Genomic DNA, 24,088 nt, shown 5'->3' with positions numbered 1-24,088 from the left:
TGAATATTTGAATTGTCATGGTCTCTAATTAATATTTTATCAAGGAGGAATTAAAGCACAGTGATGGAACAGGAGGGGAGAAAGGGTCCTAGCATTACAAAATGAAAATGTACAGGGGCGCCTGGGTGGCTCAGTTGGTTGAGCGGCCGACTTCAGCTCTGGTCATGATCTTGCAGTCCGTGGGTTCGGGCCCCGCATCGGGCTCTGTGCTGACAGCTCAGAATCTGGAGCCTGCTTCAGATTCTGTCTCTCTCTCTCTCTCTCTCTCTCTCTCTCTCTGCCCCTCCCCCACTCATGCTTTGTCTCTCTCTCTGTCAAAAATATAAACAGTAAAAAAAAATTAACAAAATGAAAATGTACAACATATCATTGTAAAATATAGTATAATTGGGAGATCTCAGGTGCTAAAATAATTAACTCATGAAAATGAAATCATTATTACTCTGTAGCTCAGAAACCAGCCTCTTGGATACATAACTGGCCTCAGGGAGAAAGTGAAACACCCTAAAAAAAAAAAAGTGTGGGTTGTCAGCCATGTGGACTTCTCGGGGAAGGACACTTCTGGCAGAGGGAATAACAAGTGCAAAGGCCCCAAGACAGTAAATGTGGTTGGTATGTTTGAAGAAGTGCAGGGAGGCCCATGTGGGGGACGTAGAAAGTGAAGTGGCACTAGCCAGATCACACAGGGCTTTGTATGGCCTGGTAAGCACTTTTGCCTTTGCAACTGGAAAGTTGTCAGCAAAGGACTGACATGATTTGCTTTATACAATAACAACACTCCAGCTCCTGGGTTGAGAGAAGGCTGTAGGGGAAGTGAGGACACAAACACAAAAACCAGTAAGGAGATCATTGCAATAATCCTGGTGGGTCACTGTGATGGCTTGAACCAGGATGTGACACTTGAACCAGGGGGTAGGGAAAAGTGGTCAAACTATGGATCTATTTTGAAGACAGAGGACAGGTAGGGCTGAAGGATTTGGTGTGGCATGAGTGAAAGAGAGGTGTCAAGGACGAATGCTTTAGGCCTGAGCAACAGGGAAGAGCAGAGGTGAGGAGGCTTGGCTTAGGAGGGAAGATATCAGATTGAGCTATATTTAGTCTGAAACATGACCAGATACCCAACTGGAGGTGTTGAGTTGGGTATATAGGCCTGGAGCTCAAGGGAAAGGATGTGCTACAGACATCATGTGGGAGTCATCATCACAGAGATGGTATTTAAAGCCTTAAAACTGGAGAAAGAAGGGGCGCCTGGGTGGCGCAGTCGGTTAAGCGTCCGACTTCAGCCAGGTCACGATCTCGCGGTCCGTGAGTTCGAGCCCCGCGTCAGGCTCTGGGCTGACGGCTCGGAGCCTGGAGCCTGTTTCCGATTCTGTGTCTCCCTCTCTCTCTGCCCCTCCCCCGTTCATGCTCTGTCTCTCTCTGTCCCAAAAATAAATAAAAAAACGTTGAAAAAAAAAAAATTAAAAAAAAAAAAAAAAAAAAAAAAACTGGAGAAAGAAGAATAAATGAAGCCCAAAGTTAGTAGAAGTAAGGAAATGACAAAGATCAGAGGGGAAATCAATGATATTAGACTAAAAAGACAAAAAAAGAAAAGACAAAAGAAAAAAAATCAGTGAAACAAAGAGCTGCTTCTTTAAAAAGGTGAACAAAACTGGCATACTTTTAGCTAGACTTACCAAGAAAAAAGAGAGGGTTCAAATAAATAAAATCATAAATGAAAGAGGAGCCATTACAACAGACAGAAATACAAAGGATCATAAGAGACTACTGTGAATAATTATATGCCAACAAATTGGACAACCTAGAAGATATGGGACATCCCTAGAAACATACAACCTTCCAAGACTGAGTTATGAAGAATTAGAAAATCTGAGTAGACCAATTACTAACTAATAAGTAGGTTGAATCAGACATCAAAAACCTACCAACAAACAAAAGTACAAGACCAGACGGTTTCACTGGTGAATTCTACCAAACATTCAAAGAGGAATTAATACCAATCCTAAAAATGTTCCAAACAATTTAAGAGAAGGAAATGCTTCCAAACTCATTTCTATGAGGTCAGTATTATTCTAACACCAAAATCAGACAAGGGCACCACAAGAAAATTACAGGCCAATATCGCCACTGAGTATAGATACAAAAATCCTCAGCAAACTGAATTCAACAATACATTAAAAGGATCATACACCATAATCAAATGGGATTTATTCCAGGGATGTAAGGATGGTTCAACATCTGTAAATCAATTAACATGATACACGACATTAACAAAATGAGAGATAAAAACCATATGATCATCCCAATAGATGTAGAAAAAGTATTTGACAAAATTTAACATCCATTTATGATGAAAACCCTCAAAAAATAAGTATAGAGGGAACATACCTCAATATAATAAAAACCATAAGTGACAAGCCCACAGCTAACATCATACTTAATGGTGAAAAGCTAAAAGTTTTTCCTCGGAGATCAGGAATAAGATAAGGATGCCACTGAGAACTCTAAAACATTGATGAAAGAAGTTGAAGAAGACACAAATAAATGGAAAGATATTCTGTGCTCATAGATTGGAAGAATTAATATTTAAATGTCTACACTACCCAAAGGAATCTATAGATTCAATACAATCCCCACCCAATTCCATGACATTTTTCACAGAAATAGAATGAGCAAGCCCCAAATTTGTATAAAACCACAAAAGATCCCAAAGCAATCTTGAGAAAGAAAAAGAAAGCTGGAGGCACCACCATCCCTGATTTCAAAGTATATTGCAAAGTTATAGTAATCAAATTAGTATTGGCATAAAAACAGACATATATGGGCTTTGCGCTGACAGCATGGAGCCTGCTTGGGATTCTCTCTTTCCCTCTCTCTCTGCCCTTCCTCTGCTCATGAAGGTGTACGCACAGGCTCTCACACACTCTCTCTCTGAAAATGAAAAAAATAAACTTAAAAAAACCCCTCAGAGATATAGATCAATGGAACAGACTAGAGGATTCAGTAATACATGGTCTATTAATTTACAACAAAGAATCCAATAATACACAATAGAGAAAGGACAGTTTCTTCAATAAATGGTCCTAGGAAAACAGGACAGCCATATGCAAAAGTATGAAACTGCAGCACTGTCTTCCCTATACACAGAAATAAACTCAAATGGCTTTAAGACATGAATGTAAGACCTGAAGCCATAAAACTCCTAAACACACACACACGCGCATGCACACACACACACACACACACACACACACACACACTCACGGTAAGCTCCTTAACATCAGTCTTAGTGGTGATTTTTGGATTTGACACCAAAAGCAAAGCAAATAAAAGCAAAAATCAACAAGTGAGATTACATCAAACTAAAAAGCTTCTACAGAGCAAAGGAAACCATCAACAAAATGAAAAGGCAACCTACTGAATAGGAGAAAATATTTGAAAATCATGTATCTGATAAGGGGTTAATATCCAAAATATATAAAGAACTCATACAATTCAATACCAAAAAAACCCCCAAACAAGCTTATGAAGAAATGGGCAGAGGACTTGAATAAACATTTTTCCAAAGAAGACTGACTGATGGCCAATAAGCACATGAAAAGATGTTCAATAAAGATGTTGTATTATCAGGGAAATACAAACCAAAACCACAAAATATCACCTCACACCTGTCAGAAAGGCTAATATCAAAAAGAAAAGTAATAACAAGTGTTGATGAGGATGTGGAGAAAGGGGAACCCTCATACACTGGTGGTGAGAATATAAATTGGTGCAGCCACTGTGAAAAACAGTATGGAGGTTCTTCAGAAAATTAAATATAGAACTGCCACATGATCCAGCAATTTCACTTCTTCACTTTTGGAAAAAAAATGAAAACACTAATTTGAAAAGATATGTGCACCCCCATGTTCATGGCAGCATTATTTACAATAGCCAAGATATGAAAGCAACCTCAATGTCTACTGATTGGGTAAGTGGACAAAAAAGTTTATATAATATATAAAACGTAAAACTAGTCAGCCATGAAAATTAATGCAATCTTGCCCGTTGTGTAACATGGATGGATCTTGAAGGCATTATGCTAAGTGAAATAAGTCAGAGAAAGACAAGTATTGTGTGATTTCACTTATATGTGGAATCTAAAAAAACAAGACAAATCAAAGCAAAACCAAAAAACCAAGCTCATAGATACAGACAATAGATTGGTGGTTGCCAGAGTGGGGAAAAAGGCTGGGGAGTGGGCAAAATGAGTAAAGGGGGTCAGAAGGTACAAATTTTCAGCTACAAAGCAAGTAAGTCTTGGGGATATAATGTACAGTGTGGAGACTATAGTTAATGATACTATATTGCATATTTGAAAGTTGCTAAGAGAGTAAATCTTAAAAGTTCTCATCATACAAAAAAATTTTTGTAACTACATATGGTGACAGTAACTAGACTTATTGTGGTTGATCATTTCTCAGTGTATACAAATACTGAATCATTATATTGTAGCCCTGAAACTATATATTATGTAACGTCATAATATAATGTTAGATGTCAATTATATCTCAATAAAAACAAATCCTGAAAACTGAGTAAGATCACCTATTGTTTATATAAGTGAGTCAAAGACAGCTCCTATGCATTGGCTGCTAGGATTTTTCACTGCAGACTGAGAACTGTTAGCTCAAAAGCCTGCCAGTGACAAATTCAAGTTTTACACATCCACTTAATTTTATTTATTTATTGAGAGAGAGAGCATGTGCGCAAGTGGGCCAGGGGCAGAGAGAGGGAGAGAGAGAATCCCAAGCAGGCTTTGGACTGTCAGCACAGAGCCCAACTCAAGGCTCAATCCCATGAACAGTGAGATCATAAACCGAGCTAAAATCAAGAGTTGGATGCTTAACCAACTGAGCCACCCAGGTGCTCCACACACCCACTTATTTTAAACAGAGCCCAAATAAGCCAATCTTTAGACATTTAAGGTTCATCTGCTTTGCATACCTTCAGCAAATTTCCAGCATCTGCTGACCATTAATTAGAAGACCCCAAGCCTTATAAGACTTTGTTCCTCAGAGTTGTTGGACCCAGGGACTCCACCTAGATGGGAGAGGGCCCTCTTCAATTCCTCTTCAATTCCCCTCTCCCTAAGGGTTCCCCTGCTCCTCCCCTTCTTTGAAGCAACTCCCTTGGTGTAGCTTCTAAACAGATTCCCGCTGTGAACAGCATCCCCTCCCTTGTAAACCTGTCAGAGCAGTCCCATCACTCCATGAAGCATGTGGGTGCTACTGCCAACTCATGGTCATATCTTTTTCTTTGATCAGATCCCAAATCCCTCGAACAGCCTACACCTAGCAGTGTGTAGACAAAAAAAAAAAAAAAAAAAAAAAAAAAAAAAAAAAGGTAAAGAGTGCAACTGCTAAGGCCTGGGGCAGGCCAATGCCGTTCTAAACATTCATCTCAGAGATGAAGAGGAACCACCAACAGAGATGGAGGAAGAACAGCCAGAAAGATAGGAGGGAAACCAGAAGAGTGGTGTCCTAGAAGCCAAGTGAGAAAACTGTCATAAGGAAAGGGGTCAACCATGTCAAGCTCTGCCCATTGGTCTAGAGGACCGTAAAGGAGCTCTAGATTTCACATCTTTTGTTGCTGCTGGCTCCAGACCAGTTGTCTGCTGCGGCTGCTCCAAAGTTCTGCTCTCCTGATCCCTTCACCCTACAATCCCTCTCACCACTTCACTTACTTCGTGGTCAGCATACCTCTTAGATGGCCAGAGAGCACATATTTAAGGCTTTGAGGGCCACACGCTCTCTGCCACTATTCAACTCTGCCAACGCACAAAAACAGCCACAGACAATACTGTAGTCCACTAAAACTTCATTTGTGGGCACTGCAATTTGCATGTCATGTAATTTTCATGTCATAAAATTATTCTTTTTTTGCTTATCCCTCCACCTATTTAAAAATGTAAAAACCATTTTTTTAGCTTGGAGGCCATACAAAAAACTGGTTGTGAGCCAGATTGGGCCTGTGGGTTGTAGTCTTCTGACCACTGATTGATTTGATTGATTTAAATGTTTATTTGAGAGAGAGAGAGAGAACATGCATGAGTGGGGAGTGGGGGAGGGGTGGGGAGGGGGAGAGAGGGGAGAAAGAGAAAACCTAAGCAGGCTCCATGCCGTCAGCAGAGTCTGATGCAAGGCTCAGTCTCATGAACTGTGAGATCAAGACCTGAGCCGAAATCAAGAGCTGGATGCTTAACCAATTGAGCCACCCAGACGCCCCTGACCATTGACTTAAATTGATCATATTCTTTCTTATTTTTGCCTCCTCTTTCCTTGAGTCTGTCACCATATGGCTTTAGCTACTTTGTGTCACTCACAGGTGATGGGAAAGAACTGTGAAAACCTGCTTTACTAACTTACTTGTTTGGAGAAGAGCATTCCCAGAAGGCAAAGGATCTCATTTCCTCCACTGTCTGGATCAATTTCTCTACTTTTTAAATTTTTTGATTTAGAATGGTAACACTAAGCCGACCAAACATGCAACAGATTGAACCCACTAGCATCTAAAACCAAAATTTCCTTACTGCCTTGTTATCTGTCAGTGTGAAAATGAAATGTAAAAATCTTTCCAGTCTTGTCCTAATCATATCTTAACTAGATGCCAAAAGCCCAGGTTATTAATGGAACTGTAAAAGAGGCCAAAAAAAAAAAAAAAAGGAGGGGAGATGGGAGTGGGGGAGGAAGGTACATATTAATTTCCTATGCTTCAAAGATTTGATACGTCCTCATAAAGGGTTAAAAAGCAGAGGGTGTCTAATAAATGTTGAGGAGAATAAGGTAACAGCTTATCAGTTACTCTTTAAGTAGCTATTCAGGGATTCACATTTCTCACCATCTGTCCTGTGCTATGTAAATCCAAGAACCTGTAATCTATTTTTGCAAAAAATTAACACTACTTTCCAGGCAGCATTATATTTCAAATAGAGATATCAGATACACCAGGATCCCTTCTAGCAGTGCACTTAAACACATTCCAAAATTAGGAACACACAAGAGCAACATTAATCTTTTTAAAAATGTTTTTAAATGTTTATTTTTGAGAGAGAGTGCGAGCAGGAGAGGGGCAGAGAGAGATGGAGACACAGAATCCGAGGCAGGCTCCAGGCTCCGAGCTGTCAGCACAGAGCCTGATGTGGGGCTCGAACCCATGAATTGCAAGATCATGACCTGAGCTGGTAGTCTGACACTTAACCCACCGAGCCACCCAGGTACCTTAAATATTAACCTTAAATATCGAATTTCTAGAACAATTTTTTTTTTAGCATTGCTCTTGCAATATTTATAATCAAATCAATGCTTTAAAACAAGATGAAAACACCCAATTCCACCCCCCCCCCCAATTTTGTACATATTAGTGAAGAATGTATTTTTGGCTTTTCCATATACAACTAATGAATGAATGATTGCCTATTAAGACTTGCTTCATATAAGACAGGACCAAGATGGCAGCATAGGAGGGTCCTGGACTTTGCTCCTCCCATGAATACACCAAATGTACAGCTACACATGAGTAATTCCCTGTGACAGAAATCCAGAAACTAGGGGGCACCTGGGTGGCTTAGTTGGTTAAGTCTCTGACTCTTGATTTCGGCTCAGGTCACGATCTCACAGTTCTCATGATCTCACGGTTTGTGAGACTGAGTCCTGCATCAGGTTCTGTGCTAACAAGCATGCAGAGCCCGCTTGGGATTCTCTCTCTCCTGTTCTGTCCACCCCTCCCCCCTCAAAATAAACTTTCTCTCTCAAAATAAACTTAAAAAAATAAATAAATAAAAGAAACCCAGAAACTAGATGACTGACTCCTCCTACACATCAGGGGAATGAAAAAATACCCACATCAAAACAAGTAGGGAAGGCTGAGACATTCACCACCAACTCTACCCTGGGCACAGTAAGACAATTTGAAGAGAATCCCCAACCCTAACTCCCAGCTTCTCTTGAGTGATGGATTTGGACCACACATATAAGCACCCCAACTTTTGATTCCCACTCAAGGAATGGACCCCCCCAAACACTTATCTCTGAAAGCCAATAGCGCTTGGGTCCATGAGACCCATATGACTGGAGCAAAGAAGTTCACAAAGCCACAAGAGCATTTGCCCTGGGGCTCAGTGTAGAGCAAAAATGCTCATCTCACAGTCTTTCCCTGAAGGATATGACTGCATACTTTACAAGCTGCTGCCTGAGGGTCCAGTTTCTGATGTAGCACACATTTAGAAACCAGCTGCCATCCTCCCAAGAGGCCCTGGGAGCCAGTGGGCACCTCCCTTACCTTCTCCCTCTGGTTCACTCCAATGATAAAATCAGATCACCAGCACCTACCTGGATGAAAGGAGCTTGTACATGTGTCTGGCACCCCAGCTTTTGTGGATGCCACCTAAGGGACCCTGGATCACTTCTAAAGCTGATGGGACTTACATTCATGAGTCCTACAGCACAAAGGCAAAGAATCAGTTTTTAAACAGGTGCAGGAACACATCCCTGCAGCTATTCAACTGGGGTCAGCATAGAGGAAGCAGGCAAACATGCCAATCTCCCAATTTCTCTCTGGAAGGGCCTTAACCACACACATCGCCACCTGCTGCCTGAGGACCAGCTGATTAATAGCAGGTCTTGGCACACCCTCAATTACCAGGGACCACTAAGAACAAAGATAGTGGCTTAGGCAATCATGAAGAGACAACCAGCAGCTCAGACTAAGCTGGTTAGTGAGGTTTACCTCCTACACAAGACCAACCTGTCAAGACTGGGAGAGGCTGCTGTCATATCTAATATGCAAGCACCAACATATAGAGAGAAAAAAATTAACAGAGGAATAGGTTTCAAACAAAACAAGCTAAATCTCCAGAAACAGATCTTAATGAAACAGAGATAAGTGATTTATCTGACAGAATGTTCAAATTATGATCATAAAGATGTTCACCATGGTCAGAACAATTCATGAGCAAAGTGAGAATTTCAACAAATAGAGAAAATATAAGTACCATAAAGCAATCATAGAGCTAAATAATAAGTGAACTAAAATATTCAATATAAGGGTTCAAAAGCAGATAGGTCAAAGAGAAGAAAGGATCAATGAACTCAAAGACTGGGCAGTGGAATTCATTCAATCAGAGATGCAAAAATTTTTTTTAAATAATGAAAAAGTTAGCTTAAGGGACTTGTGGACCAATATACACATTACAGGGGTCCCAGAAAGAAAGAGGCAGAAATTTATTCAAAGAAATAGTGGGGGGCGGGGATCTGCTTCACACCTCTAAGCTAAAAAATCATCTCGTTGGCACCACTGTATATGTCCAAGTACCCTAATCCAATGAAGAAATAAGATGGACATTACAAACTGATTTTTGTCTTTATTTTTTGACTGCCACTCATTAAAGTGTTATTGCACATAACTCTTGGAGTGGCTACATGTCCAGAACTCTTGGTGGCTACATGTCCAGAAGTCATAGAATTATCCACTCATCTGCTCCAAAGGTGGATGTCTACTTTACAAACAAGAAAAAAAGCATCATGTAGTTTGGCGTGCTCTTGATGTGGGTATACACACAGGAGTGTTTCTCAAGCAGTGGTCCCTGGGTCAGCAGTACCAGCCATCACCTGGAAACTTCTTAGAAATGCAAATTTTCTGCCCCACCCCAGACTTACTGAATCAGAAACTTTGAGGTGCTAAACAATCTGTGTTTAATAAGCCCTCCAGGGAATTCTGGTGCACACTAAGTTTTCAAGTTATTGAATTAAGCATCAGTTCTCAAAGATGAAGTGAATAATATGAAAGAGAAAAAAAAAAAAAAAAAAACAACAACACTTGGTTTAGGTTAACTTTTACTGTTGGTATATGAGTTCACAAGAAACTCCAGGGCAGCTACATGGGCACACAGGGCCTTGGTAGTGCAGACTTGCAGAATGAATGAAATGGGATGGGACTTGAAAACTCAATGAATAACAAGTATGAGAGGATTCTAATGACAATGACCCGTGGAGAGCAGCTGCTACAGAATCCAGTCTGTGCATGTATTCTCCTTGACAAAACTTGACTGGTTGTATGTGGGTGAGGACTGTTTGCAAGGACGTGTTCAGAGAGGTTATCAATTTGGGCACGTTTTCTTATACAGATCACATGTCACAATCAGCTGAAAGCCAGTGAATGTGGTGTCACTGACGGCATCATTAATGTAAATCAGACGAATCGTAGTAGGAAACACTTTTATTCTTTAAAAGGAATTGTTTTAAGAAAAAGGAATCAAAACTGTACTTGTTGGTAATCACATTGACCGTTATCAGGATAGTACATGCTATTAGGAAAATGTAATTTCTTTTTTTCTGAGATGCTCCTTGCTGGATGATCAGCATCTGTGCTATAATGATGTGAACAATACACACTATGAGCATGTTTAGTAAGCAAGACAAGAGCCGTGGCTTACTCTAAACACTTTCCTTGGCTATAGATGACCAAATAATTTGATTATATGTTTTCAGAGCTTAGAAAGGCTAACCACCTAATCATGCCAGAGCTCAACAAACCAGCATTAATAATCACCAAAAAAGGCACTTTAAAATACAACTGACAAGGAGTGACACTAATGCAATGAGAACTGGTCTAAGCTCTGCACTAAACTGTCATAGTTCATATAGATAGTGCATTCTCTCTGTCTCCGTGTATATGTGTATATATAAATATATATATGCGTATATACCAACAACCATATACATATGTATGTGTGTGTACATATATATACATATATTTATATATCTCTCCACAAGTGTCTGGGTAGGGGGAAAAAAAACCCTTGTTGTTGCCTTTAATTGAATAGTACACAAAAATTCTAGTCACTTCATTTCGAACAAAGAAGGAGGGGACTGGCAAATTAACCCAAAAAAGTACCCTACTACACTTCTGTGTTGACAAAAAAAAGCAGTAAAATAAATACTCAGAACTTTCCTAAGTTATCAACTATTAAAATTAAAAAACCTAGCATTTTAAAAAAGTTTATTCCACTGGAGAAAACAGGGAGGGCATTTTTGGTACTGTAAATCTCAGACACTCATACATCCATATTGCTTAGGTTAAAGAGAGCGGAATGAACACAAGAAATGTCTTCCACAAATTCCTTTTTAGTACCTAAGTTTTCTCTATGTTGTGTTATTCCACTTAGCTTAACACATAAAGTCTTGTATAAATATATTTCTAGGACGTCTAAATTCTCAGGATATTTGCACAGAGTACCAAATGTACTTAGAGGAGTTTTGTGAAATAAACAGGATTGGCCATATATACCAGTCCACTGCATACACCCCAGGCTTAGGTATTTTGGCTCGACGTTTTGACAGACCAAATCTATCTGTGCCAGAAGTGGACAAAAGGCTTACTCGTCCTTCCCAGGAGCAGGTGTACAGACATGTTCTTATTTTTGAATGTAAGAAAACAATTAGTAACAGCATTTAAAGTTTAATTACTAACTGTATAGTGCCTGAGGACAAAAATCAGAGCAATTTTTGAAAGCTTAAGAGTCAGACTCTGGGCATTTCCGTTTTTTAGCTGCTGGCTCTTCAGTCTTGTGTAATTCTAAAGTGCTTGCGTTGGATTTGAGACTGGGGTCTGCTTTAAGGTTATCCATGGCAACAGTGAAGCCTGAGAGAAGGTACCCCCCACCTCCGCTCATCAGTAGTTTGGGATGACTTCGATCTGGCAAAACCTAATCAAGACAGAAAGACATTCATGTTTTCCTAAGCAGATAAAGCACATACTAACAATACACATGCTGGAAATCAGAGTTTAAACGACACAGATTCTCTTGAAGATTTAATTGGATCAATTCCTAAAGAGCTCCTCCTTCACATAATAGTGCAGATAAGAGTATAGAAACTGGTTTAAGTGGTTTTCTTTTGAAAAATAAAGCTGGAGCTGCTGCTCTCAAACCTGACGCAAGTTTCCGGTGGCAAACAAACAAATGGTTGGTGTAGTACTCCTGGGCCTGTGCGTAACTTTCTTTCTATTGGCTCCAGGAAGCTTCATGGCCAACAGTGGAGTTTCAGTCCATGGAGAAGTAGCTACTGGACACATATCCAGAGCCTCCCTGCCCCAATACCTTGTTAACTCTGACAAGATCTCTTCTCTGCCGTTACCATAGCTCAATAAGATGACTGTCATGAAGGGCAGGGTCCGCTCAGGGCTTTAAGTATCCCAGATTAAGTAGGACGATGTCCAAGCAGCAGGGCGGTGCCCGTGGCAACCATGGCGGTGCTCCCTCAGATCTTCCAGAGGGAACCGGCTGTGAGGAGTTCAGGCAGCTGAAAGCCTCTAGGTGCTGCTCCTTTGGGATCCTCTGCAGCATTCACAGCCAGGGAGGCCATGGGCCACTCCAAGTCGATTACTGAGCATGGGTACCAGGACCACAACATTTCTGCTCAACATAGGGCTCCTTTAATGGGCACTCTTTGCTCTGGGGTTCCCCATTATGTTGGCTGAGACCTTCTGAGGGTAGCACTGCAGGATCTTCCCGCCCATCTTCCTTTCTCCCCATTCTCTCACAGCCATCAGACCTCCACCATGGTCTGAGGGCTTTCCCATCTAATCCTGCTTCCTCTCTCATCTTTCAAAGACATTTTCCCCCAATAAATCCCTTCCACTGCTAATTCCATCTTAGCAAATGCCTTCCAGAGGACCTGAACTGACATGGAGCCCAGAAGTAAATCCTGAAAACCTGATGAAAAGATATCCCGGGAGAGAGAAGAGAGTCACTTTCTTATTGGCCTAGGGAATTTGCTATTATCATTTATTTCCTCCACAATGATCTCGAGGCCTTGAAGAAACATGAATCATAATTGTTTACATTTTAAATGTCTCTGGACTGAAGTTACAGAGTAATAGACCCTGACATGAACGGAGAAAAAAGGGTCAGGAAAAGCCAAGGCACTTTCTCTGAGTTACAGGCAGGAGATTCTTTCATCTCTGTAGACAGAAATAGGCAAATTTCTATTTAACAACTTCTGGCACTACTGCAAAGAGCCAGCAACTCAGGAGAGTAGCTCCCAGGAACTGGCTCTAAGAACACGTACCTGGTAATTCCTGAGCCAGGTTTCAGACAGTCTGAGGTTGATGACCCCTCCTCTTTCCCGCAGTTTTGTATAGCATTCCAACAGCGGCTAAAAGCATAAAAAGAGTTGAGGATGACTTTGAGGGCTGTGATTTGAGTATTAACATGCAGACGCAAGAACTCTCATCCATTTCATTTCAGTATTACCTCTTTATACTGACAGTAGACCACGAATGGCCTTGAAGGGGCCACGAAGTCCAGCAAAGTCAGCAGGAGTGGAGTGGGATGGAAACGACTAGCTACAATTAAACTGTAAGGAAAACATTAGACAAATTATTTCTCTGCTCGGCAAGGCGGAGCGCAGATTTTAAAATGTATTTAAAATGATCATTTATTTGCCATGACTTGCACAAGGAAGAGCTTGATATAAAACATTCTACATATTCAAAAAAACAAACAAACAAAATCATAAGCTATTACTTTCCAAGAAACACAAAATGAATTAAAAGCTCTTTTGGGAGTGACTCAGTGGCTCAATTAAGCGTCCAACTTCAGTTCAGGTCACCATGTCATGGTTCATGAGTTCAAGCCCCACATCAGGCTCTCTGCTGTCAGTGCAGAGTCCACTTCAGATCTTCTGTTCCCCCCCCTCTCTGCCCCTCCCCTGCTCGTTCTCCCCCTCTTACAATAATAAACATTAAAAAAAAAAAAAAAAAGCTCTTTTGGTGCTCGGCAACTCTAAGTTGCATTTAATGACACTCCTGATTTAAAAACAAAAAAATCTGGAAACAAATCCAACATGGTACTTACTGGCTTTACGGATATCTGAATCTACGACTGTCAGGTTTCCCCTAGCCCTTACGGGTAGCCAGTATCACACCAGTTTGAATGCCCCACCACCTGTATGCAGCAGGACCACACAGACCCATCTGACACACGGTCATCAGAGAAATTCCAAACTTATTGTAAAACTCTGAAACCAGCACACTTTCCCACCTCCACTAGATGCAGCCTCCTTTCTTTAAAAACCCAAGACAGAATCATCATCTCAGCTCCCACTATAATCAAAGCAGACAAGCAGACAGACAATTCTAATCTGTTTGAAGCAAAACCCATGAGCACCCAGATATCTGCATTCATCAACGCACCCATCTGCATTTCTTTCACTCAGCAGAGCAGCAGCCTCTAAATGTCTTTTCCTTTGCTCTTCTTGTCTCCTCTGCTTTTCCTGAATCTTCAAGAAGAAAAAGAAGAAACTAATGTACTGAGGCCATTCAGTCAGGTTTAGGAAACGCTGGTCTGTCAGAACATTTCAACAATATTTAGCAACTTAAACTAAAGCAACAGAAGGTCATTCATAAGAAAGTTGCAAACACATAAATCCATATGTTATAAAACCATCATTAAGCTACCTGGTATACAATGCTTCTGTATCCTAAAGCTCCATCCCAAAGATCACATCACATACGTGTGTACACCCACACACACGCTTTCTCCATCTGTTTTGATATTCACTATCTTGGGCACTGATGCTCCAAAGCCAAGCCAAATCGCAGTGCTTAAATTAAGTTAACTGAAACTGAGGGAGTTACACAGTAATAGATCCTGACATGAAAGGAAAAAAAAGGATCAGGAAAAGCCATAATGAGGGGAATGTTATGAAGGTAGTGGGGACTCTTAATACTCTTACATAATCTTTTTTGCTTCCTCTCTCTTTAGGCTCCTTATATTCTGGATCTTGAGAGACAATTTCCATTGTTTCTTGTTCCTGTGGGTGATGGCTCTCTTGGGCTTCTGCCACACGGTCTTCCTTCTCTTGCTCTGAAGTCTGTTTTTCCTCCAGGGTGCCATTACTTTCTTCAACTGAAGCACTGTCTTTAGGCTCTGAAGATAACATCTCTGCAGAAAACGTGCCATTTAGGAGACTGTCCACTTTGTTGAGTGGGAATTCATAAAGACCACTGAGGAAAGATTTGGGAAATCCAAAACATGCTGTTGCTGCCCGAACAGGTCCACCTCCAGGGTACAGCTGAATAATGGAACCAAAGCCTGGATTAAAAAAAAAAAAAAAAAAAAGCAAACATCTGCTTGATGGAGGTGATTCTAGACTATGCAAAACCTCAGGGTCCGCCACAGTAAGAAGATAGAAGGTCTCTACTCTGCTCAGAGGCTGTAAGATGATGCAGCTCCTCTGGGGTCTGTTCAGTCTATGAATATGCCCAGTGAAGGAAATATAATTCCAAAACACGGGAACAAGAAATCTTTTTTTTTTTTTTATTTTGCTTAATGTTTCTTTGTCTTGAGAGAGAGAGAGTGCGCGCATGAGCAGTGAGGGGCAGAGAGAGAGAGAAGGGAGGGCATCCTGAGCCACCCAGGTGCCCCAACATGAACAAGAAGTCTTAACGCTTACCCCACTTGACACTATGGTAAAACCCTGTGATCGTGCAAATTTGGATGTCATGTGATCGGTGACTGGCTCTCAGCTTTCCCCTACTCCAATCCTCAATCAGGACAGTTAAAAGTTCTTATCTTCCACAGGGTTAGAGAGAGGACAGGCAAACCAGGCCGTGTTGCGTTCCTCCAGGACAAAATATACCCCCAGTATTCTTCTCATACTATCCCCTCGATTCACGCCAATAAAATGAGCACCAGCTATCCAAGAATTCACTGAAATCACTGTCCTGGAGGTCCAAGCCAGAAAAAAGCTTCAGAAACATCCCCATTGATGTTGAAGCTGGAAAGGGCAAATACCATCCAGGGGCACCAACACAGCACTGGCTGGGAGATGTGGACGCTGCAGGAAGGTCCCAGGGACGGGAGCTGTGCAGGCCCACCCAAGCCATTTCATTAATCTTGTAGTAACTCAGCCTCGCTTTCTGTGCGTTGTGTTTTTAGGCCCCTCTACTTATGTCATGGTGGTGCTTTAATGAACCTGAGAACGTTAAATCTTACCTCCCATTCGTTCCATCATTGCACCCAGTACCAAGCCTGCACACGTTTCCATTACAATCATTTTATTGCCAGCACGGATATTTCCCAACGTCAACATCTGGGCTAGGGTATCGTATCTCATGTGGCTAAAGAAAAAAAAGAATGATTCATTTATTTTTAGCTAAGCAGGGACAGCTATCTTAATCATCATTTCTCAAGTTTTATTTGTTTGTTTCACAAAAATGATGTTGGTAAGACTATAGATTGCTTTGGAGACAACAGTAAAAAGAACTTACAATTCATGAGGTAGGAGGACACTTTATGCAGGTGTGCAAGTTTTCATTTTACTTAAAATCATGACTTTTCTTAAAGATATATTTTCCCCCAATTATACTTTTGAAAGGAAACAAAGCGTACTTAATTTTTCCAGGTTCTCTTGCATAATACATAATTGAAAGAATGCGGGTGGATGGCTTCACAACAGTAATGATGGCTTCATACCTGAGGGAAGAAAAAAGAGGACATCAGTCTTGAAAAATTGGCTTAAAAATATTTTATTTTTAATAATTTTATAAGTCTATAAAGATTTAATACTTTCATCTTTTTCAAACAAAGGCCACTTACTTCTTTTTCTTCTTTTTTATATATTTATCTTGAGCAAATTCTGTCTTGTCTCGGAATGTTGTACTATTTTCAATTAATTGCTGAACTATTTCCTATAAGAAAAGGAGCAAGCAGATTTCCTGAAATTTTATTTCCACTGAAACGATAACTTCAAAGGTTTCTTACCCTAGAACGTATACAAAGACCTGATTTTCCAGGCCCCTTTCCACACAAGTCCAAATGAATACACTGCATTTTTCACTCTATCTAGAACTTGTATTAAAATACAAGTACTTCGTAACTCCACTTAAAACAGGGCAAAAAAAAAAAAAAGAGAGAGAGAGAGAGATACATAATAAAGGGAGAAGGGATGTAAAAGAAAGACACTGGCTGAAAACTTACTGAAAATGAACCAAGTTAAGCTCTGATATGCACTAAGTTATTAAATTCTCTTTTGCTAATAATATCAGCAAGGTCACTCACATTCCTGCATAAAAGAAATGATATCTTTGATATATTGAATTGCATGTACATTTCAAACTATTTTTAAGAGAAAGTATTTTTACATTTCACCTTAGGTAAATCCTGCTTTAAAAACCAAATAATTTCCTCAAAACCATACAAAAACAAAACACAACATCCTTTGAATATTACCTCTCCTTTAATGCCCTTGTCCTTTAAAGCTTTTATGTCATCTTGAGTAAGTTTCTGAGATTTCCCATCATCAATTATATTTCGATTATCAGTGCCCGCTTCTTTGGTCTCTAAGGAAGGAAATTGCTTTATGACATTTATGATCTGCAGTTAGTTAAAATCTTTCTTCTTCTAAGTTCATGTCTACATCCAGCCCATCAGTCATTCAAATTTGGCCTTCTAATTCCATTGCCTCTATTCCTCCCTCCACTCTTTTCTTGCCATGACTGCTCCAGTCTCTAACTCCTATTCCTGCTCCCTCCCACTCTTGCTCCCTTACAATCCACCCAGATACCAGAGTTCTCTTTACAAAATGCAAACTGGCTCATCTAATCCTCCCGTGCACAAAACAGTGGCTTCCTACAGCCAGAATACATTCCAAAGACGACCTGCAAGGCTGTGTACACTCTGGCCCCTACACTTTAGCCACTCTGCCCTTCTTTCTCTTCCTCAAACACACCAAACATAGGCTCACTGCAGCGCTCTGGCACTTGCTGCTGCCTCCACTTGGAGTGCTTTTATGACAATCTCTGGGTAGATTTCTGCCTAGGTCCTTCCCATCACTCAGCGGTGAACTCATTATCTCAGCCAAGTCTCACCGGATCAGCTTCCAGCACACCTCCCTGTTTTATGGTCTGCACAGCACATACCACCACCTACAAGTATGTGTTTAGCTTGTCTACTTATTTTTGGTGTTCCCCACTGCTAAGTACATTTCATGAGATGGTTTATCTCATAAACTGTTACAATCACACTGCCTAATCATACCTGGAACATATTTGGTGCTCAATAAAAATATGGATGTTAACTGAAAAGCATTTAATTGGTTTGAACAAAAATTTTAAAATAGTATTTGAATTATTTGATTTAAAAAATTATTTTAATTAATAAAATATCTTAAGTACATTTATTTTAACAAATGTTGGAGTACTTAATTTTAATTAACAATAACTACTAAAATTATGGGCCTTTGCTACAGGCAAGGCACTGTTAGGAACTTCCCATATGTTATATGACTGAACACCAGCAACATCCTGGGCATTAAATGTACATATGGCTCCATTTTACAGATGAAGCTCTAAGACCTAGAGAAACCAAGTAACTTGCCTAAGGTGACAAGGCGAGTGATAAAACAAACTTAAACCTAGTCAGTTAACTTTGAAGCCAGACTCTCAACCTCTACCCTACATGCTAACTGCCTCCAGCAATTATTTAACTTCTGGGCACTGAAAGGGCTCTCTACCTGCTCTTAGCAAGGGTTCCTGGGATTAAAAATTTGGCCTAAGGTTGGAGAGCCAGTTAATGATGGGCTAGAGCCAGAATCCAGGTATCTCAAAAGTCAAAAGCAGACCTCGCTTCATTCCATCAAGCTACAGTTCTTAGATTACGAGTTTAAGTTTCTTTGAGGACAGCTTGGGTTAACATTTTAGAATTGGGGTTGACAGGTTTCTGACTAGTCAGCTCAAGAGCACCTATTTCATATACCCAAAGGAGTGCACCTGAAGTAGGCTCTTCCTTCTTCTTCTTAGGCTGAAGACTTCCTCCATTGGTCACTTCAAATGTGGTTCCATAACTATGGCCAATGATGTTATCCAGATAGAACCACTGCTTTTCAAAAGTTACTTTTCTGGGGAAGAAAATGCAATTAGCTGTATCTTATTTGCATTCACTGTAGAAAATATATGCTCAATCAAATTTATTTCAAAACTGGTCTCCCACAGAGACTGATCTCTGAACATTATCTCTGAACATGAACTGACAAATGAACTAGAGAGAACTGGGTTGGACAGAGACAAAATTAATAAGAAGCCACAAAAACAGTGAATTTGGAATGAGAAACAAGGACAGAAGACATTCCTCTTCTGAGGCATTGGTCTGACTCCAACTTGCACTGACAGGATGTCCTAACTCACAGGTTTGCAGATTTCCTAAATAAAGGGTCACCAAGATTGCCTGGCCACTGAACACACACTGTGACACTGTGACACCCCTCAAACAATCATTGAGAAGACAAGGATTTAACAAAGTCCCTGGTCTAACTGGCTATTTCCTTTAAAAATCATCTAGTAAAAGCAGGGGTGCCTAGTTGGCTCAGTCAGTAGAGCATGTGACTCTTGATCTTGGAGTCATGAGTTCAAGCCCCACATTAGGTGTGGAGCCTACTAAAACAAACAAACACATAAATAAATAAATAAATAAATAAATAAATAAATAAATGAATGAATGAATGAATGAATATCTAGTAAAAGCAAATTATGTTTACAAATAAACATTACTGACAATCTATACATTTGGAAATATGCCTAATGCTGACAATGCTCTACTGAGGATCTGGCAACTTTAGGTTTCCTCATTATCTAAATTTTTATCTTATTACCATTTAAAAGGAAAATCCCACAAAAACAAACAACCTTTTCTTTTTCTTCAAAACACCTACTGAGTGTTGACAAGTGGCTGGGCAGTACATACCAGTGAGTTTCATGCTTTTTCATTTAATTCTCACAGAAATCCTGGGACATAGCTCCTTCCTGATGAGCAATCTAAGGCTTAGGAAAAGTATCTTGTCCAAGACTCATAGTTACATAGTGGGAGGCTGGGATTAAAATCCAGGTTTTACTAACTCCAAAGCCTGGTACCTTCCACTATACCACACAGTCTGCCCCAGAAAAGACCAATGGATCTCAGGAAGCCCTGCCTAGTTTTAGGACATGGCCAGTGTCCACAGAACTCCGAATCCTGGAAGACATGTACTGATTAATTCTGTTTGTGCCCCACCCTACACCTTCTCTTCCTTTTTCTGTGCCCCAGGAGTCTATGACAGAATGCATAGACCACATCACCCAAGCTCCCTTGCCAAAAGTTTCTCACCACTGCTAGACCCTGGGTGCATCACCATTCTCTGTTGGTTCTCTAAACCTCACCACACCACTGTACGTGTATATGTCACATCTTCATTAAATCTCCTCCCTTGAACCATCTGAGTGAATTCCTGCGAGATCCTAAGTTATCCAGATAGGATCAATTCTTATTCTTTGCTGTGTGCCCAGTTTCTAAAACGTAATAGAACATAACAGACTCTAAAAATATTTGCTGACATAAATCTCATCAGAAATTGAAACTCCGTTCAGTCCAGATGTGCAACCCACACTCTCATCCCTTGAGCACCCCAGTGCTAGTGAAATACTGAGTCTGAGATGGTTTGGGTTTACCCTTCTGGCTGGGGGTCTGATATGCAAAGAAAGGTGTGCCACTCAAACTGAGCGGCGTGACAAGACGTCACTGCCCTAGTCAGGAAAGTGGGGCCCAGTCAGAGCAATGCAATGCCATGTCTTCACCGAGAAAGAGTGGGATGTGCAGTCTCTTCAGTAAGCCAGGATTGCTTCTGCCCAACCAGATGTGTGCAGACCCGAAGAACAGTAAAGGGAGAGTATGACCTGGGATTTCGATGAGCTCAAAGCATCATTTACTAAATCAAACGGAAACTAATGCAATGGCTTCTGCCAAGAAAAGTGATGAAAAGTGCTTCCAAACAAGTATGTCTAGAGTACGAACAGAGTACTTTTTAGAAATAAAGATGCTACTGTCCGCATTGCTGGTAATGAAAAAGCTCTTGTCTAAAAGAGCACATTATTAACAACCACACTCAAACGTCCACTTTTAAAATTAAGCAACTTGAGAAAAGGGCAAATGAGAAAGAAAAGAAAAAACAAAATTTCACCTGCATGGTCATTATACAGCTGTGTAAACTTGGTATCATTCATCAAGCATAACCTAAGGATTTTGCTGCACTGTTACACTTCAATTAAAAAGTTTAAATAATTAATATTGGCTCTTTCCAAAATTATACACTTGAAGGCCAGCACACATTTCTAATCAGAAATTCTAGAGAAAATGATGCAGCTATATTTCTGGACTAAAAGAACCCCCCACCCCCTACCCCCACTGCATTTATTTTGCTTTACCACACTGGTTCTTGTGCAATAAAACTTGGCTGTCACCAGCATGGTGCTTTGCGGGCTGTTACTTGATTATTTTCTAATGACACCTGTTTCACTTTAAATACCAGTCAACAGTTTGGTTCACACAGGAATAAAATAATTTATCTGAAGGGAGCACTTAGAAACTCCAAATCTCAGAGCACCTAGACTGTGCTCTGCAGAAAGCTGTTCTCCTGACACTGAACTCAACTTGTTTCATTGTCTAAAGTACTATAATAACCAAACTTAAAGGAAAACTTGGTTGTACTTTTCAGATAATTAACAGAAACATCTCAATACATTTTCAGCATTAATAAGCTATTGGGATTTAACAACCTCACCACTCCTGCCAAAATGTTACCAAAAATTCCCACTTTTCTAATATTAAAACAGAGTTATAACTAATCAGCATGTTCACAAATCAAGCCTGATTTCAAGTTTTGAGATCTTGAGCAAACTGTTTTTAGGTAATTTAACTTTCCTAGATCTCTTCGCATCCCTGTGTGTTAAGTGAGGGAATCCTAGAGTAATCCTACATTCTATGGGAAGTTGTTTTCCAACATTACTATGTGTAAACAGTTATTCCAGTTTGGATACAGAAAAGAGACCAAAGGTCAGATAAGGTGGGAGACGTTTCATTTTTGTGGGACTGATCCTGGCTGAGGGAGTAGGGAGAAAGGATGGTCTATGGGAAAAAGGCAGGGGAGGGGAGGACCCCGAGAGTCAAGGATAGGAGAGAATGGTTGGTGAGTTCTGTGAGATAACAGGAGAGAACATCTCAAGAACCTAGGAGAACAACTCCAGGACACAGGGAAGGGTGAGAACAAGGAAGGGGGTGAGCACTTGAGCACCCAAGGGCCAAGTATGAGAAAGGGAACCCGGTGGAAAGACCGAGAGGGATGTTGAAGGCAGAAGACCAGGTTTGAAACCTTGGAAGCGGCAGTCTGCAGGAAGGCAGAAGGGACACGGGAATGGGATGTTGGGGGAAAAGGTTTCTGTAAGAAGATCAAGAGGAGAAAACGAGGAAGGAGGTTGGGGATCCACAGATCCAAGAACTGGACCCTGGTGGGAAGACCTGGAGAAAGGGGGTATCTAGAAAATGAAGCGGGGACCCTTAAGGCCAGCGACCTGACTTACTTTCTCCGCTGGACTTGCACTGCTTTGAACACATCTTCCCGTTTCAGCACCACGAAGTCGCCGTCGCGGATGCGGTGGTCCTCGGGATGCGGTGGCTGTGGGCCCGGCGCCTCCCCTGGGCCCTCCATGGCGCTCAGCCCGTCTCCCCGCTCCGCAGCGTCTCTCGGGCTCCCCGCGCCCCGCCCTTCGTCCTCTGCTGTGGCGGAGGCCAGCCTCACAACCACAAACCAAGTGGACGCAGAACCCTAGGACCGGCACCTCCCCCACGTGCTGCGCGCCGCTTCCGCTTTCCTGAGGGGACCTCTGGACAGCTTCCGGGAGTCTCAAGGCTTCCGTCTGGCCGAACTCCTTGATTGGCTGCACTCCATCCCTCCCTCCGGTCTCGCAGCACCCTGGGCGGAAGTTGCGTCAAAGACGCGCCAAAAAGGAACGTGGAAGGAGACTGGAGTTTAGCTTCAGTAGCTAAAGATCCAGTGAGCCCGTGAGGCGTTGGGGAAACTGAGGTCCCACGCGGGGACGTCTGGAGAGCTGCGACTGAAGAGAATCGCAGGTCTTGGGTAGGGGTCGCCTGAGGAGCTCGGGCCTCAGTCTTTTCTCGGCCCTGCCTAGATTCCCCCCGGGAGGAAGGGAGAGCGGGGCGGGGCACATCTGCTGCTGTCCAGGAACCTGCCCTGCTGAGAACTGGGAGACCTTTGGGACGTCTATCTTTGCAAGTAAGAACATCCTGAGGAGAACTAAATGAAGTGGGGGTGTTTAACGAAGGACAACAGGCCTACAGGTGGCTCCTTTACCCAATTCTACAGTCCTACATGTTGCGTCTGTAATTTTTACAAGTTATTGCCACTATATTGTCTCATTTGGGAAAGATAGGGCATGTAGCGTTCTCGAAGGAGCGCTTCAGCTTGGATTTTAAAAACGGAGTTTGGAGTTCAGTACTGCCACCAAACAACTTAGATCTTGATCTGTTTCTCAGGGTTTCAGTTTCCTGACTTGCGATATGGTCTAGACGATGATCAAAGTTCTGGCTTGTCCTAACGTTAGGAACTTGTTTGGGTATTAACGTATTTATTAATTAAATCCCTTTAAACAGATTCGGATATGGTTTTTTTTGTGTGATGAATTGCACTACAGTGTACGGAGATACTCTTTGTTTCTTTTTATCCTTAGGATACGAGCTATTTTTAAAGGTTGACTTTCTGTTTTACAACAGTTTTAGGTTAACAGAAAAATGGCACAGAAAGTGCAGAGTTCCCTTATATTTTCTCTTACCTCCCCACAGCCCAGGTTCCACTTGTTAACACCCTGCATTATTAGTGTGTTACATTGGTTGCAATTAATTGACCGATATTGATATTATTACCAGCTAACGTGCAGAGTTTATGTTAGAGTTCACTATTTCTCTTGTACAATTCCATGGGCTTTGACAAATTCATAATGTCATATATCCACCACTACAATATCATACAGAATCGTTTCACTGTCCTAAAAATGCCCTGTGCTCCACTTATATGAATTATTTTAAAACCTATTTTATTTTATTTTTTTACTCCTACTTCCATCACAGAATTGATTTTTTGAATTTTATTTAAATCCAAGTTAGTTAACATATAGTGTAGTAATGGTTTCAAAAGTAGAATTTAGTGATACATCACTTACATATAAC

General features: G+C 41.1%; 2 protein-coding genes across 9 annotated transcripts in view; one reads left to right on the top strand and one right to left on the bottom strand.

The window, feature by feature from the left end:
• Positions 1 to 10,238: 10,238 nt before the first annotated feature.
• TRMT6 (tRNA methyltransferase 6 non-catalytic subunit) lies at positions 10,239 to 22,732 on the bottom strand. 5 transcript variants are annotated; one of them, XM_060612547.3, is made up of 11 exons: positions 22,426 to 22,731; positions 18,811 to 18,938; positions 17,273 to 17,382; positions 16,640 to 16,731; positions 16,433 to 16,516; positions 16,037 to 16,161; positions 14,775 to 15,133; positions 14,233 to 14,318; positions 13,292 to 13,394; positions 13,107 to 13,193; positions 10,239 to 11,743 (listed from the first exon to the last, which is right to left on the bottom strand). In XM_060612547.3, the coding sequence occupies exons 1-11, from the start codon at positions 22,551 to 22,553 to the stop codon at positions 11,552 to 11,554; spliced, it is 1,494 nt and encodes a 497-aa protein (XP_060468530.2). In that variant the 5' UTR covers positions 22,554 to 22,731; the 3' UTR covers positions 10,239 to 11,551. The 5 variants fall into 5 exon arrangements, with proteins under 5 accessions (XP_060468530.2, XP_060468581.2, XP_060468548.2 ...); XM_060612565.3 differs by having other exon boundaries at positions 11,632 to 11,743; positions 13,107 to 13,221; positions 22,426 to 22,732; XM_060612584.3 differs by lacking the exon at positions 10,239 to 11,743 and adding an exon at positions 11,759 to 12,999 and having other exon boundaries at positions 13,107 to 13,221; positions 22,426 to 22,732.
• Positions 22,733 to 22,847: 115 nt separating this feature from the next.
• The window catches only part of MCM8 (minichromosome maintenance 8 homologous recombination repair factor), a 48,073-nt gene continuing 46,832 nt past the window's right edge, over positions 22,848 to 24,088 (top strand). For 3 of the 4 annotated variants that reach the window (XM_078444252.1, XM_078444251.1, XM_078444254.2), the window contains exon 1: positions 22,848 to 23,203. In XM_078444252.1, coding sequence (XP_078300378.1) covers positions 23,164 to 23,203 — 40 coding nt within the window. In that variant the 5' untranslated portion in view covers positions 22,848 to 23,163. The remainder of the gene's footprint in view (positions 23,204 to 24,088) is intronic. The other variant, XM_078444253.1, reaches the window with a different exon arrangement.

This window comes from Panthera onca, chromosome A3 (assembly GCF_046562875.1).
Source record: "Panthera onca isolate mPanOnc1 chromosome A3, mPanOnc1 haplotype 2, whole genome shotgun sequence".
Classification (NCBI taxonomy): Eukaryota; Metazoa; Chordata; class Mammalia; order Carnivora; family Felidae; genus Panthera; species Panthera onca.
The sequence above is the reverse complement of the archived record's forward strand: the minus strand, read 5'-3'. Positions and strand labels throughout refer to the sequence as shown.

Bases quoted from the DNA above. Each gene is read 5' to 3' on its own strand.
- TRMT6 (XM_060612547.3), bottom strand. From the start codon at position 22,553: ATGGAGGGCCCAGGGGAGGCGCCGGGCCCACAGCCACCGCATCCCGAG. The intron at 18,939-22,425 runs GTAAGTCAGGTC...TTTCTTCCCCAG, and splicing joins GTGCAAGTCCAGCGGAGAAA to AAAAGTAACTTTTGAAAAGC. The intron at 16,732-17,272 runs GTAATATTCAAA...CTTTTCTTATAG, and splicing joins ACAAGGGCATTAAAGGAGAG to GAAATAGTTCAGCAATTAAT.